At 37.3% G+C, this 17,323-nt stretch overlaps 3 protein-coding genes across 3 annotated transcripts; 1 reads left to right on the top strand and 2 right to left on the bottom strand.

The window, feature by feature from the left end:
- Window positions 1-4,192: 4,192 nt before the first annotated feature.
- Window positions 4,193-4,961, bottom strand: LOC137951961 (small ribosomal subunit protein uS9-like). Its single transcript, XM_068798963.1, has one exon. The coding sequence runs from the start codon at window positions 4,885-4,887 to the stop codon at window positions 4,453-4,455; it is 435 nt and encodes a 144-aa protein (XP_068655064.1). The 5' UTR covers window positions 4,888-4,961; the 3' UTR covers window positions 4,193-4,452.
- A 5,904-nt stretch (window positions 4,962-10,865) lies between these two features.
- Window positions 10,866-11,687, bottom strand: LOC137951204 (secreted RxLR effector protein 161-like). The gene is made up of 2 exons (XM_068797790.1): window positions 11,609-11,687; window positions 10,866-11,407 (listed from the first exon to the last, which is right to left on the bottom strand). The coding sequence occupies exons 1-2, from the start codon at window positions 11,685-11,687 to the stop codon at window positions 10,866-10,868; spliced, it is 621 nt and encodes a 206-aa protein (XP_068653891.1).
- A 982-nt stretch (window positions 11,688-12,669) lies between these two features.
- On the top strand, window positions 12,670-13,758 carry LOC137951203 (uncharacterized). Its single transcript, XM_068797789.1, has one exon. It carries the CDS (start codon window positions 12,670-12,672, stop codon window positions 13,756-13,758), a length of 1,089 nt encoding a protein of 362 aa, XP_068653890.1.
- Window positions 13,759-17,323: the final 3,565 nt, after the last annotated feature.

The raw sequence follows: 17,323 nt of genomic DNA, 5'->3' as shown, positions 1-17,323 counted from the left end.
CGTCTTACTTTTTCCAACCACTAAGTTGTTGAGAGGGAGGAATCATCTAGTCCTCTTCTTCTCCAAGACCGGCCGAGGTGACACTTTTCCTGGCTGTTAAAGTGAGTTTCCAATAAGCATGATGAACGAGTTAGCATTCTTCCTTGGGTTGTAAATAAACAGGTAAAAGAAAAAAGGGAATTTTTATACTCTGCTTTGAAATTTGGAGGAGAAAAAGAGTAAGAACGTTAGGTTTTTTACCCCTCTTCTTTATAATATCTAAAGAAAAAATATTTTTTCCAGGAGAATAAGTACACCTAATTATATCTTTCAACAAGGAAAATCCTTCAATATCTAATGAAAAACTAGAGATTGAGATTTTTATAAAAATGTCACAATCATATTAACATTGAAAGTTTTATAGATGTAAATTGGGCAAGTTCTCCGAATGATTGAAAATCAACTTGGGGTTATCGTACTCTAGTGGTTGGCAGCCTTGTTTATTCGAGAAGCAAGAAAAAAAGTGTCGTTGCAAGAGTAAGTGTAGAGGATGAATATATCTTGCCATGGATCATGTAATCAAAAAGATGTTATGGCTCAAATATTTGTTGGCTGAACTCGAGTTTCCTTCAGATTTGTGAAAAACTCAGATTTCTGTGAGCACATAAAAACAATTTGAGATCATTTGCAAGCAAGCATCATTATGCAATATATACCATTCAAGAGCCAACATATTGACATCGTTACCCTTTCGCAGTTCTTGCTCCAAACTAGGTATATTTGATGTTTATGCACCAACTTGAAGGAGTATTTGAAGAAGTAGAAAATATGTTTATGTACCATATTCCTTTAATTTCCCTTTATTTTAGCCTTTAATTATTCCTTGCTACCTACAAGGGTGTTTGTCTTATGCAATTTGTTTGGTCATGCAACAAATTCAGTCAAGGAAACTCATGCATGTCTACCGAGTTCGCCGGTTTGAGTTATGCTCTGTGTGTTTTTTTTGTCCTTACCATGGCGAATGAAAGTATGGTCGGTGTTCTTGGAAAGTCTTGACTTTCTGAAATCAATATGTTCCTTTAAAGGTTTATCTAATTACTCATTTTTGCTCCAACCTATCTAATTACTCATATTTTTGTTACACATATCAAAGTTAGCCCAACCGTACTCATCTAACATTGGTTTTCAAGAAAAACAACATAAAGCCTTTAGTTTTTTGCAATTTTCCTTGCAAACTTGAAACCCCCCTGCCTTGATATAACTACATCTCAAGTTCTTATCATCTACTCTATGTAGCTATCATTCGATGGTATTTGTCCATGAAGGTTTAGTAGACCCACTTGCTAGAAAAAACAAAAAAAAAAAAAAAAAGTCAAAATGTGGTCCACCTTTGTCTATCAAGGGGCTCAGGACAACAACAAACCGGTCAAGTCAAAATCAGGCCTTGATATAAAACGGCCAAGTGGACGTTTCTATCAACCCTAATGCCCAAAAAACATCACTACCCAGACTTTTGGTTGTAGGTCTTTAATTTTATTTCTAGAGTCTAGATTTTTTTAAATCTTAGATTGAAGTCTCCTACACAAGAATATCTTCAAGCAGCTAAACCTTGCTCATAAGTCAATCAGACAAAATTTACTTGTAGTTTATAGTATTAAAAAAAAATAAAAAATCTTTTGGGTCTACCTAGAGTTGTCCACTATAAATCCAAAAGTGTCTGAGCAAATACTGAACTTGAACCTCTTGGTCCTAAGCTTTAGATTTCGTTTAGCTTTTCACAGTAGCAATCTGAACTAGTAATTGTGAACCACAAAAAATTCTGATATACTGGATGAGTTCGAGTAAAGTTTTTAAATCTTAGAATGAAAACAAGCGAGACAAAGATTTAAAACATCCTAAGTAAATTGACTTTGTTTGACACTACTACCTTCCCCAAATAAAAAAGTCGACAAAATTCTCAGAAATGGATGCTAAGGGGACTAGCTGACAATGAAACAAGGGGAATAAAGGAGCTTATGGATAATCTTATTACTTATAAAATGACCTTAAAGAAATTTGAAAAAAGAAGATTGACTTTTAGTTAATAAAACTGATGACTTTGAGCATGAAACTGATTTGGATGATGAAATAGCTATGTTTGTTAAGATTAAGAAATTCAAAAGATTGTCTAAGTTTATGTAAAGCAAAGGGTAGAAAGAAGGACAAACAAATCAAAAATATAAAGCAGATACTTCAAATTAGGAAACAAAAATCACTTCATTGCTGACTACCCAATGAAGAAGAAGCAAAATTGTACAAGAAAAAAGTCATGAAGCACTCTCCAGTTCAAATAATGAAGCCGAAGAGGAAGAAATTGCCAACTTGGCCCTCATGGCATTAGACGAAGAGGTATGCTCTGAAATAGAAAATGATGAATGTAGAATAGAAAAATGATGAAAAGCTTATTCAAATATGTGAATATTTACTAGTCAATAATAGGAAATCGACTAAAGTATACAATGCAGAAAAACTTGAAAAAGATAAATGCTATTCACAATGATGTAGTTGCTCAGCTAGACTCGCTAAGTGATAAGAATGACAAGCTAGTCAAACTAATCAATGAGAAGGAAGAACTACGTAATGAAAAATTACATAATGCATGTTCGTGCATTGATGACCATTAGGCTTTAAAAGGCCAAGTATACATCCTTAGAAAGAGAAAGAGATTGTTTAAAGTCTGATTTAGATAAATTCTCTGTAAGTCATGATAGGTTGGATACATTTATCTAATCCCAAAGAGTTGCACAAAATAAAGGTCTAGCAACAATAAAAATGTTAGTCCACGAAACTTAAGAGACCAATTTGTTAAACCTAACATAGTTGAAGTCTTTGGCATATGCTGCACTCCAAACAACAAACGTAGCACCTTAGCCGGCCAACAAGTCAAGAAGGTGCCTGACAAGGAAGAAAAAGGTAAAGATAAAGAGGAGCCTAATAAAAAGGAAGATCTTTCTAGAAGCTCTAGGAAAACTTCACAAATTCAGATGTAATTGAATGATTTTACTGTGGTAAGAAAAGTCCTGCCAACATAGATTGTAATGTATCTCAAAGGTCACGAAAGAGGAGGAACATAGTTCCTAGACAGTGGGTGTTCAAGAGTCAAAAGAGAGCCAAGGGGCAAAGAAGAAACTTGTAACTTAGTTGTTAGAATTAGCTAAAACCCAAATTCTCTCAAGCCATTCTCTCACCCTCCTTTCTCCACTCATGCCTTAAATTCATTCTAGCCCTTGTTTTCTGCCTGAGATCTTTATTTTTTAATCAATTGGTACTAGAGCATGTTGATTCAAGCTTAATTCCAGTAATGGAGGTGGCAATGACTCGAAGCATGGATAAAGAGGAAGGTGTTGGTCTTGCAACTGGTCCGGAGCAAACTTCTACACCATGGATGGCTGAGATTAACACTAGGCTCAAAGAGCCTTAGACCACAATGGCAACTCTGATCATTGAGATGAAGAATCTATAGTCTCAGTGCTCCTCCTACAAGCCTTAGTGAAGAAGGTACACAACCTAGCCTTGGCCTTGAACAACCCAAATTTTCCATCCCAGCCTGCCAACCAATCCTCCCTCATATCCTTTGGCCACGCCCAATCCTAACTTCCATCCCACCTCACGCCCAATCAATCAGACCACCTAGTCCCTTTTTGAAGTTTTAGCTTTCGGCCAATGTTCTAGCTGGTAGAAGTTCTAACAACGGTAATAATTTAATAAGTCACGTACTTAACCAACCAACATCTACATGAAATAGCACATACCATGAATCATAAGATTCAGCAGATTTTTTATTTGAAATAAAATAACAGATTGGCTTCTGTAAGGCACAGCAGCATGATACAGATGCATTGTAGATGATCTTTTTTTGCGGTTAATAGAGACGAAATAAAACAGGAGATCTCCATAATTGATTCTTATGGATCAACATTTTCCAACAATGACCAGTCATCTGTTACCAGCAGATGCCAGAACAGTTGAAATCCTCAACAAATCCAGTTGCATTTTCTCGAAGCAAAAGAAAAACCCGTCAGAACAAGGGGAAAACGACAATATTGATGCATTCCGACCAACATACCACTATCACCAGTAATCCACTAGGTAAAAAATTTCTAAACACCACTTTCCAACAAAATGTGTTAAGAGAACATTCCAGTACTTCCTCTTTAAGGGTCGATCAACAGAGTGAGTGCTAACAAAGAAATTCATTAATAACACAAAAATCCAGCAGACCTCTCAGAAAAACAAAAAGAAGTAGAAGTTGATCATGAAATTTAAGAAAACCAAAACAGCAGAAGGGGCTAATACTCCCCCAAAAACTAAGCAGTCCAACTATCAAATTAAGAGGCCCAAAATCTAGAACAAACTATTAAAGCGTCCATACTTCTTCCTCGAGCCAAAATCATGTCAAAAAGAAGAAAACAACTTGCCCCATCCTTGCCTCTCTCAACGGTAGGACTTCTGGAAGCGAGCGCGCGCACCACGACCGCCGAACTTCTTGGGCTCGCACCGGCGAGGATCAGCTACGAGGAGCGTCCTATCGTACCTAACGAGGATGTCCTTAATTTCCTTTTTCGACTGTTCATCGACGTACTTCTGGTAATAGGCAACCAGCGCCTTGGCGATGGACTGCCGGATGGCGTAGATCTGAGAGGTGTGTCCCCCGCCGCGAACACGGATTCGCATGTCGACGCCAGCGAAGCGTTGGCGTCCCAGAAGAAGGATAGGTTCGTAAGCCTTGTAGCGTAGGATTTCCGGCTCGACGAGTTCGATGGGGCAGCCGTTGATCTTGATCAGACCCCTCCCTCGCTTGCAGTGCGTCACCGCCACCGCCGTCTTCTTTCGGCCGAAGCACTGTACCGACTCCACTGCGGCCGTCATGATCGATTCGGTTCGAGAAAACCCTAATCCGAGTTCTGGAATACGAAGAGCAGAGCAGGTGTTGGGTTTTCTGCAAGGTGAGTGTCGTTTGAGATTTTATTGATCTATGTCTATGACGTGGCATATCATCGGCCGTTGGATGAATAAGGCAGGCCAATTATATGCCTTTTCTTGTCTTACCCAATGAAAAAGGGGAATGTTAGTGCGATCTCAGAAAAAACACAGGGAAAGTAAATTATTTTTTTATGTAATAAAATAATCAGATAAATTTAACTTTATTAAGATAGTTTTATATAATTTTTAATTAAAAAATAATTACCCAATGAAAGTGAATTATTATTTTTTGTAATAAAATAATCAGATAGATTTAACTTTATTAAGATAGTTTTATTTATTTTTTAATTAAAAAAGCTAAAAATTAGAAAAAATATCTTATTTTTGTTAATTAAATATAAAAAATAAAATACCTAAACATACCTCTAATTCACCTTATTGGGATGCAGAAGAGTATCATACCTCATTTAGAGAAATCAATTATAAAAATAAAAAAATATTGAATTTGCAGAAGCCTCATGGAATATCGATTGATTAATTGGCCACAAATGAAAAATTATTGGTCCCAAAGTTGAGAAACTATTGTTTGGAATATATTTAGCTGTAAATCGAATTAGGATCGAGTTCTTACAATTTTTGTATGATCTTATCCACCGTAGCATGACCAACAGGACCTAGAAGAAGATTCAAAAGCTCTTGATTGTTTCTTTTGCATATTTGCAAAAAATACATTGGATTCTTATCCGTTGAGAAACAGAAGAGAAACGGACCATTGTTCCCGTTGTTTTGTATATGTGATCCAAATTCCAAACCAACAAAAGTGGAAGATAAAGGAATTGAATCTTCATTCTTCTCTGCGTCACAAGAAGAGGAGCAGCTTAGTCCTTGAAGGATAGTCATGAGTAGGGTGGCTTCAAATCGAGCCGGCTCGCGAGCCGTCCAAATTTCCAACTGCTCGTCGGCCGCTTTTGTGGCCCTTCATTCGATTTCTTACTCTCCTCGCTATCGCAGCCGTCATCCCCAACGATAGGTCCTCCCCGGTGCTGTAACCCCCTTTCCTCCGTGTCGTCTCTACGGAAACCCAAAACCTAAGTTCAGGGGAGAAATAATCTCCCCCCTCCCCCATGCAAAGATGATCTCGCACGTGCGAGATCATAAAGTAAAAAAAAAAAAAAAACTTTTTCTTCTATAAACTATTAATGTCTCATGTTTTTTTAAATATTTTTCTAATTGAAATTTTTTATTAAAAATCATATAATCTTATAAGTAAAATTTTCGTAGCAAGAAGGGGTAGAAAACTGTATAAATTTTTTTTGAATAAATATTTAAAAATTGATGTTGTAATACTTTTAACATGAATCAATTTTCATTGTAATTTTGTGTTTGATATTTTATTTAATTAAAAATTTATCGATAAGTATAATAATATATTAGATTGATTATTAATTTTTATTTATTTCCTTAGAAAAGGCAATAAAAGGTCCATTTAACTTTCCTAAGAAAAATTTAAAATATTTCTTGTAATTTTCTAATAAGTCACTAATAGTAATAAAATTTTATTTAAAGCTTTTTTTGAGAATATGTATTATAGGAAAAATATTTTTAGTTTTTCTTAGAATATAAATTTTCAACTAGGGGCACTAAGGAGGCCATAACAGATTCAAAAATTACAAAACAAGCTAGACAACAATTGGAGTAAAAAAAATTAATATTGGTGCATTTTAATCCATTATTGAAATTCAATCCTGAACCTCCCCTATCATTATATTTTTTAAAAATGTATGCATAATTTTATATATAATTTATTCAAAATCACCCCTACGTGCGAGATTATAAACAAGGAAAAAAAAAAACTCTTTGTCCCTTCCTCATGGCTCTTAAAGAAATTGAAAAGATATTTTAGTAGAAATACGTTTCTAGAGACTATTAGTGGTTTTTTCAATAAATGTTGAAAATACATTTTTAGTGGAAATATAGGGACCATTAGTCCCTCATTTTTTTAAAAATATTTTCTAATTATAAATTCTTTTTAAAAAATCATATAATTTTTTAAGTAAGATTTTCTTGCCAAGATGGGTTAGAAAACCATATAGAAAATTTTTGAATAAGTATTTGACAGTTGATGATATAATACTTTGAGCATGAGGCAATTTTCATAGCAATTTTGTGTTTGACATTTTATGTGATTAAAAATTTATCGATAAGTATAATAATATATTAGATTAGTTATTAATTTTTATTTATTTCCTTAGAAAAGGCAATAAGAGGTCCATTTAACTTTCCTAAGAAAAAATTAAAATATTTCTTGTAATTTTCTAGTAAGTCTCAAATAGTAATAGAATTTTATTTAAAGGATTTATAGTTTTTATTTGGGTGATTGTAAATTGATAGTGATATTTCTTTTAATTTTGTTGTGTTTGATTATTTTAGGGAATTTATTTATAATGTTATGCAGTGTTTGGAGTGTTTAGACTATTTTATGGAGTATATAAACAATTTCATGGAGTGTTTATGGAATGTATAGACAATTTTATGGAGTGTTTATGCAGATTTTATGTATATTGATTATGCCCAATTTTAAGTAGAGGTCATGCCGAATTTTATACAAGTATTATATATATATAGATTATGCTCAATTTTAAGTAGAGGTTATGCCCAATCTTATACATGTATTATATATATAAGTTATGCCCAATTTTATGTAAAATGTATGCATAATTTTATATATATTTTATTCAATATATATATTTTTGAAAAGTTTTAAATGTATGTCTCGGCTCGAGCTCGATAACAATTTTAGGCTCGAGATGAGGCTCGGCTCGAAGCTCGGCTCAAAATATTTAAATCAAGCTCGGCTTGAACATAAGCAGTTTCGGGCTCGACTTGACTCGATGCCACCCCTAGTTATCAGGGTGTTTGCTAATGCCTTATAGAAATTCTCAAACTGTTCCTGAATAGCTTGAAGATATTCTTTGGTTTTGGCACATTCGGGAACAGTTTCATGAATACTCTTCCCAATATGAGACTTGATAAACATCAAGTTTAATCGATTGGATCTCTCCCAAAGTTCAAATGATGTATTCTCAATTTGGGTACTGGATTCCTTGAGTTTTGGAGGTTCATCTATTTTAAGTGCCAAGTCAAGATCCATGTACCCTAATAACAAGAGAAGTTTTCCTTCCACTCAATATAATTTTCTCCATTTAGGGGAACAATAGAGGAATCAAAGGTTGGGATAGATAAAGTTTGAAAATCTGCAAAAAATAGACAACAAGCTTACTAAACATGTAATGAAGCCAAATTTTGAATATTTACCTATATAAATAATCCAAACAAATAAATCAGCGTGTCATTATAATCTTTCTTGTGGATTTAGATTATAACACAAATGCAATTTATATCTCTTTATGATGGGACCTAGAAATTTGTTTGTAAAGGTATATTCTAGGCATGTGGGCAACTAGAATTTTTTTAAAAATATTTCTTTCCCATCCTGATTAATCACGTAAATATAACATTTACCTTGTGGGGTTAAATTATTATATCTCCATGATTAATCATAATTTTTTATGTCATTAACTTTATGTGACTAAACTTAATGTCACTAGACATTTACATAATTAAGAATGTTGTGGCAATTACTTAATTATTCAAATGTAAACAAAACATATGACATAAAAAAATAATTGACTAAAATGAATGTCAATTAATAATCCTTATATTTAGGTCAATATAAAAATATGCATAAAAACTAAAGTATGCATAAAACCTAAAAAATTTTTTGCACATTTATTAAAATTGCATAAAAACAAATTACTGCAATTTTAATCTATATTTTATGTGTATCCAATGATAACACATAAAGCCAGATAGCTTATTGGTTTCAAGGGTTGTACTTGTGTCTTGTGCGCGGGTTTGAATCCCTTATTTTTTATTCTGTCGTTCGAGTCGACTCGGCCAGCTCGCGGGTGGGTCAGGTCAGCAAGTTGGAACCGGCGAGCCGAATCTTAAACGACTCGATAAGATCCGAGTCAAGTCAACTCGTCCGACTCATTTAATCTAGACCGATCTTGCACAACCAGTACAAGTCAATTCAGCCGAGTCAACTCGTTATTTAAATGAAACTTTCATACCTTAGTTTCAAGTTTTTTTTAATGCCTGCTGGAGGTCGTCTTCAACCTCCAGCCATGCGCGGAAAGGATGCTCATCGTCCACCGTCGCCCTCTGTCGGACGACAACTCCCGTCGGATTTCGATCGCGGTCTTCCGATGGCGACGACGGACGACGAGCGAGACGACGGTTGGATTCACAACACTGGTGCTTGCAGCATACGCAGAGAGTTCCTCTCCACGGAAATGACTTTATATCAGAGAGGGAAGCCCTGATACCACATGTAAAATTACTTCAATGAATTTCGAAAGCATATATGAAATTCATAAACCAAAATCGTACCTCCTGACATGGCGTCAACTTCCGGCTAATAGAGCTTCTCGACTATCGTCTTCGGCGAACAGAATGTCTCGTCTATCACAGAGGCTCGTCGATGGCAACGTTCAGGCATACCTCTTGATACGAACCCCGTCAATCTGTGACGAAACCCGATACCAAATCTGGTATTCATCCCCAAGATCTTTCAAGTTTGGATGGAAAAATGAAGACGCCACAAATGGGGATGGAAATCCGTTTGATAAGTCAAATGAACGCCACAAGGAAAAATCCTTGATAAGTTCGAAATAGTTCTTCGAGAACCCTAGAAGAATACTCTCTCCAATATCATAAATGTTCCAAAAGCCTTAAATCCATGTCCAAGTCCCCTATTTATAGTGGAGGACTTCGAAACCCTAATTACATTCAATTAAAGAAATGTAAGGTATCTTAATGTCAATAGCAAACCTAAGTTAGTTCCATGTGATCTTCCAAGATTTAATTGCCAACTTGTGGGTATTCTTGTGGGTCCCACGATATCTTCTAACCACATGCTCTTCCTCAATGAATTTCCTCTAGATCAACTTTGATGAGTGAAACCAGCCTTTGTTCCCCTTCTGTAGTGATGACATTCTCTTCTTGTTGTATAACTCTCCGAACTAAATTATTCAGCATCTCTTTGAATCTTTTAGCTCGTCCTTTCGTCATTGGACCAACTGGAACTTGAGTTGGTACATGAGTATTCCGTACAGGCACGATGTCCTCATCACCTCTACTACACCGGACCCCTTTTTATAGCCTCCTCTCCATCAAAGGAGACCACCAAACTGATGGGAAACCATAAGGTTGTAACCATTGATCACCATCAATGGAAAACACCAATTGACGACGACGGGTCACTTACGGTTAAAGAAACCGAACCGTCTAACATTCTCCCACTTGACCCGTGCGTATACTTAATATGTATCATTGATTATTGATACATCTTCAATAATGTTTTCCATAGATATAATATCCTTATACTCAAACAAAGAAGAATAAATTACATGAATCGTGGCATTAAGTCCTTTAGAGCAAGTATTACCTTCCACGTATTACAATGCAACTGTCTCTTTTGAATGAGAACCTTATATTACACATTGCTTTATGAATGAACTTGTATAATGTTCATTCGGGATCGTCTTATATTGTCATTCTCTAAACTTTATGTATACAACCAAATAAGAGAAGACACAAATGAACTTAATGGAGTTTTTTATTTATTGACAAAATTGCGATACAAACATAAAGGGAATCTCAATTATAGAAATGACTTAATAGAACTGAGTCCCATATGTTCAACATGTCCCTTATAAACAGCAGGTGGTAGACCTTTTGTGAACGGATCATTGATCATTAATCCAGTACTGATGTGTTCCACAACCACCTTGTTTGTTTTTACATGTTCTCGAATAGCTAAAAACTTTATGTCAATATGTTTACTACGACTTCCGCTCTTATTATTCTTGGCCAAAAACATTGTTACGGAATTGTCGCAATAAATCCTTTAATGGCTTAGAAATGGTGTCAACAATTTTAAGCCCTGAAATATAACTCCTCAACCATATAGCCTGTGATGACGCTTTAAAATATGCTACAAACTCTGCTTTTGCGGTAGAAGTAGCCATCTTTACACTTCTCCAAGAAATGACCCCTCTAGCTAATAAGAAGATGTATCCCGATGTCGACTTTCTCGAATCAAGGCAACCAGTAAAATCAGAATATGAATATCCAATCACTTCCAGATGATCAGATCGTCTATACGTAAGCTTGTAGTCTTTAGTCCCCTGAAGGTATCGCATGACTTTCTTTGCAGCTTTCCTATGGTCCAAACCAAGATTACTTTGATATCTGCCCAACATTCCCATTGCACATATTATGTCAGGTCTTGTGCAAACCTGAGCATACATTAAACTCTCAACTGCGGAAGCATATGAAATATTTTTCATTTGTTCACTCTCTAAATTATTTCGTGGACCTTGTTCCAAACTTAATTTGTCACCTTTCACAATATATGCAACACTATTGAGCAAGTATTCATACGATATCTCTCTAAATTTTTTTCGATATAGGCTTCTTGAGACAATCCTAATGTCCCTTGGCATCTGTCTCTATCAATCTTTATGTCTATAACATAAACACATGTAGAATTACTTTAATGAATTTTGAAAGCATATATGTAATTCATAAACCAACAGCATACCTCCTAACATGGCGTCAACTTCCGACGAACAAAGCTTCCCGGCTATCATCTCCGGCGAGCAAAATGTCTCGTCTATCATAGAGGTTCGTCGATGGCAACATTCATACATACCTTTACTAGACCAAACCCTTTTCCTCTCCATCAAGGGAGACCACCAAATCGATGGGAAACCGTAAGGTTGTAACCGGCGACCAGCATCAACGGAAAACACCAACCGGCAATGACGGGTCACTTACTGTTAAAGAAACCGAACCGTCTAACAATGAGAACTCCATCCCTGATCTTCATCATCAATTTTCAGTGCCAATCTCTGCAGCCCTAAGTAGGAAAAGCCGAAGATGCTGATTTCTTGTGATTTTTCTTTGTCGATTTTGATCAGATGAAGTCTCATTAGTTGAACTCATCGTTTTCATCCCTGATCTCCTGCCTTCTCTCCAATTCTCTTTGATTTTGGCTCCGAAGTTTCCTGCTTGCTCCCTACTCCATCTTCTCTCGGATCTGAGCTTTTCTCCTAAATTCATCTTAACCCGAGTTTGCTGGAGGATGGATTTTAACGTTGCAAATATCTACGGACTACGGAGTGGAAAATACGATGATCGTTGACGAACTTGTGGGACCATGTCACAAACACGAGGGACCCAAGGTTTCACCTGCCCAAAAAGTCGCACGTGCTGCCAACCTGGGCGGACCTCTTTCAGCTCATCCCACGGCAGTGGCTCACACGCGAGTGGAGATCCAACTCGTGAAATAATCGGCATGGTCACTGGAATGGCTGTCTGAACGCCACGTGGCACGGCCTTTAGAACGCTGCCATGAATGTTAGCACCAATTATCTTCCCTGACATGACATCACTTTCTCATTCCCGTCTCTCGTTCCTACTTTGCGTAATTACACAATTACCCATTCCGCAAAAGAGTAATTTACATCCAAGGACTCCTCCGCCGCTGTGCTCCAGACACAAGAAGATAAAGACACGGTAGTTATAGCCACCACCAACAATCCATCATCATCTCCCTCACTTCCCAGTTCCAGCTTTATTGCTCTCTCTCTTCTTTCTTTAATGCCTGCTGGCTCCACCCCTGCGCTCCCTCCATGTGCTCTTCACACCGAGCGCCGGACCTTTGCTCACTCTTCCGACGCCTTTCGGACTCTGTTCCATATGGCGAGTCCCGGAGTTGAACCGGGCGGCGGGAGGATTCTTAGTACAGAGACTCTCCCCCAATCCTCGTCTCCTCGTAAGAGCAGCGATTCTTCCTCGCCGGAGTTCGAGTTCTGGAAGGTGCGGAATGTTTGCGCGCCGGAGCCAGTTCTGTCGTCTGCAGACGAGCTGTTCTCCGACGGGGTGCTTCTTCCGTTGCATCTCTTGCGTGAGACGCAGCTGAGAGCGGAGGATAAAGTGGAGACGGCTACTGAGAGGGAGCCTGAGCCGCTGGCCTCAGCTGTGCCTCCGCCGATTTTGGCAGCGGCGATTGCGGAGCCTGTGGCGTCGACTTCGATGCGTTGGAAGGATATTTTTAAGATAGGGGAGAAGAAGGTGGAAGATGTGGAGGCGAAGGAGAAGGGGAGAAAGAAGAAAGAGAAGAAGTATAGCGCCGGCGGAGGCGGTACTGGGAGCTTGGGCGCCGCCGACTTGAATATCAACATATGGCCGTTCGCGCGGAGCCGGTCTGCGGGTACCGGGGCGGCGCGGCCGAAGGCTGGGCCGGGACCGCCGCGGAAGACAAGCAGTGCACCCTGCTCGCGGAGCAACTCCGGGGGAGAGTCCAAGTCTAAAAGATGGCCGGCCAGTCCTGGGAGGATGGCGCTTGCAGGCGGCGTCCACCTTGGCCGGAGCAGTCCTGTTTGGCAGGTCCGCCGCAGTGGGAATGGGGGAAAGCCCGCCTCGGAATCTGAGGTCCGGAGTTCGAGACGAGCGACCGACGGTAGCGGTCGTAACAACGGCGTCAACAACAGCAAAATAAGGGTTTTGAATTTGAACGTTCCGCTATGTATAGGGTACCGGCACAATCTGAGCTGCAGCAGCGACAATGACGGTACGGCGACTGGGCAAGGCGCCGGGAAATTGAACACCGGCGGTGACGGAAACGGTAACGGAGGGAATGGTTCACTATTTAATTTCCGAAATTTATTTTCTAAGAAAGTTTACTGAAATTCATCTTGATTCACCCGATTAACCTCATGTAAACGATTGTTAATTGTCTATTATTTTGCTTTTGGTCTTCTCTTCTCTTGCTATTCTTCTTTCGGTAAACACGCTTGTTTACTTACTGTAACTTATTTCTTCCCCAATGGCTGCTTTTTCTGTCTGAATTCTGGAGTCTGGCATTATTTTGGGAGCTGCGACGATAGGACTGAGATGGCCACTGTCGAGCGCAGGGAAGATATTATGATTTTGCCCTTTTCAGAAAAAGAAAGAGATTAATGCCGAAGTATATCGTAATTTGGGTGGTTGTAATTCTGAAAGCGTCGTAGGCATTTTTAGGGGAATGTTGGAGAAAACGACGAAAGATTTTCAGAACAGCCAAAAGGTTTTCTGTGGTTTCGTCAATTTATAGGGGAATTGACATTGGCTCGGCGGAAATGCTGATTCACAGAAACAGGGATATGTCGGCCGTGTCATTTTCGATGCGTTTTCAGCAGCGGTGTCATTGCCTTGGGCGAGACCCACATCACCTGCACAACCCATCTCCACTTCAAATAGTTTGAAAAACCATTTGAGCAGAAGAACCCTGCTCCATTCATTTTTTTCTCTTCCACTTTAAACAGATCTGTTGCTCTCTGAAGCCTGGAGCACTGGCCTGCATAAAGGGTCTGTGTCAAGGGCTCCTCGACGCCACATGCTGGAATGGCTTTTTCTTTGGCATTTTAATTTACAACCCAGTATAACTGTCTAGAATACGTTTCAGCAAATCTGAACTCAATTACAGATTGAGAATTACTTTTCTGGGTTTTCAGAGGCAAGATGAAAAGGGGCAAGAGACAAAAGATTAACAAGCGGTGTGAGTTACGGAAGGATGTAACTGTAAAAATGTAATTGACTCATCTGAACTCGTCTTCTTCTTCTTCCTCCTCTTATATCAATTTTCAACAGTGTTTCGACCAGATTTCTGTCTTCCGAGAGCCTCCTTGACAGACCCAAGAACGGAACTGGAACTGATGTCGTTCTTTCTCGATCTACATCTTGTACAGCAGAATCAGAAAAGAAGCCCTCTAAATCTTGCCGAATTTGGCTCTCAAGCTTTACCCAACACCAAATCCTGCTTTTTAGCTCATCTTCTACAAGGTGCTGTGCTAAATTGAAAAAAAACTCTTAATCTTCTCTACCATTTTTTTTAAAAAAAAATTAACAGAATTGATTTGAAAAAACAAAAAAAAATCAAACTTATGTATGATCAATCTGTACACTATAGTTTTCAATGACCAACTCTCTTTCAAATTTGAACCTTCATCTAGTTGGTATTTCACCACCCACACTGGCCCTAAGTGAATGAACTTGTCTTATGAGTGCCTTTTAGGTAACAAGTGCTAATTCTTTGTTAAAATGCGGCTCCAAGGGTTTACTGCAACTCTATACCCCATTATAATTGCCTCGATACCATTAAGGTATTTGCACTAACTTCCTATCTAATGCAGTTGACCACCAACTTCATAGAGATGGGACATAAAATAAATACATTTTAATTTGGTGCTCCTATTAGCCACTAAATCAACTTAATTTTCTCATTGAACCTTAGTTTTCCACTGATTTAATATAACTCAAACTTATAATTTCAATAGATGTGATATTCCTCAAAATTTTATATTAAAGCTTAATATGCCTAGATGACTTTGAATTATAATTTTTACTTTCATTATTGTCATTTGATTATTACAATTAATCAAGATAGTTGAAATTGGCTTATCCATCATGTGAATGTCTGATAATAGACCCCTAAGTCATTCAATGTCTCTACCGGTCAACTCTAATGCTACCATTTCAACCTCCACATTGAATCTATGTTGAGAGAATGTAATGTAATTTGGTCATAAAGTCTATGTTATGTTATTTTTCTCCTTAAATGGCAAAAGAGCACTCTTGTAAATTTATTAAATTTATTAATATAAATTAATATGAGAGAAGCTAACCCTAATATGAAAACCTAAGGGGGAAAACTCTCTCTCTCTCTCTCTCTCCTTCCTTCTTTACTTATCCACTTTTTCCTCTTTCCCTTTTCGCCTCTCTTCTTCTTTTTCTCCTTCTCTCTTCTCCTCTTACCACTAACCTCCACATTGGATTAAGTCGTAGAATCTGACATAGTATCAGAGTAGGGATTCTAGGGTTTAAGGTCTACAACTGATCAAAATTTTCATGCAACGCTAAGAAGATAATATAAAAATTTTCAAATTAGTTTATACAAGTGAGATAAGTTTTAATAATCCTTGTTCCAATCTTCCTTTGTCTTAGTCTATCAAGTTATTCATTGATGTGAGCAATACATATGGTTGTCTTCATCTTTCATAAAAATCTTACTTGCCCTTTTTCTTGCTCTAACCCATGCCAAAACTAGTATTTTGGGTCTCTTTGGATAGCCATTCCAATTACGAAATTACTCTTGGAGGGTTTTTCAAGTCTCCTCCTAGCAAGTGCATTCAAAGCTATTTCTACTTGAAATTCGTGGTAACCCCAGTTTTGAAAGAAAAGAGCTAGAAATTTATATAATTCTCATCTCTCTCTCAAAAAAATTCTTTCATCACATTAGTTCAAGCTCCAAAAATCATCTCCCTTATGCATCAAAATTTGGAGGTTTAGATATCTCAAGGAGAAGGTTATCTCTCGTGTAAGTTTTTCTTTCTTTTGTATTTTTTTATTCCATAGGTTGATCTATAACCTATAATCTATAGGCAATAGTACTTCCTAGGAGGTCACCCATCCTAGAATTACTCTTGCCCAAACTTGCTTAACTTTGGAGTTCTGAGTCAGATACCTAGCCAATACAACCCGAAAAGACTAACTGTTTAAGGTGCGGAAAGCCAAATACCTAACTCAGACCACAAACCCTAACAAGAGTGGACGGAACCACTCTGACAGCTACAGCTAAATTCTAGCCATTGAATCTCTAGGGAAATTTGTTGATAGAAAGTGAGAGGTAGTAGAAGGACTTATACGAGGGGCTTTTAGTTTAAATTTGTTTAGGGGCTTCACAATTTTAGGAGGATTTGATGGCATAATACACAATGAGAAAAGAGTAGATGATTTTGACAGGAATGTATAGACCAATGAAAAAGATGATAAAATCCAATTCACTCCTTATTATATGTATAGTAGTAAATTTGTTATTAGGGTTTGTTAGTGTGCAAGAAAAGTGGCAAAATTCACTTTCACTAGAGAAACTGGCACAGAAAATGAATCATCACGTTTCTTAACAAAATGATGGAATGTGAAATTTCACCTCCCAAGAGGGAATTTCACTTTCAATTGTTGGTTGACTCTGCACATCGCTCTTGCATGCTTCCTTTCTTCTTCTTTATTTTTATTTATTTTTATTATTTCATAATTTGTAATTAGATTGATTACAAATTATTATAATTATTATTACTTAAAATATGCTAAGCAATTATGAATTTAATTTGTTGCATCAATATTCAAATTTATCTTATTTAGTTTATTTTTTTTAAAAAAATTTAATTTAACTGTAACAAAAATTATTATATATATATATATATTTTTAAATTAT

This window comes from Aristolochia californica, unplaced genomic scaffold (assembly GCF_029961685.1).
Source record: "Aristolochia californica isolate CCGP_79_NKW_82.1479 unplaced genomic scaffold, dmAriCali1.0.hap1 SCAF_15, whole genome shotgun sequence".
NCBI lineage: Eukaryota > Viridiplantae > Streptophyta > Magnoliopsida > Piperales > Aristolochiaceae > Aristolochia > Aristolochia californica.
Note: the sequence above shows the minus strand (reverse complement) of the source record. Positions and strands in the feature narration are given on the sequence as shown.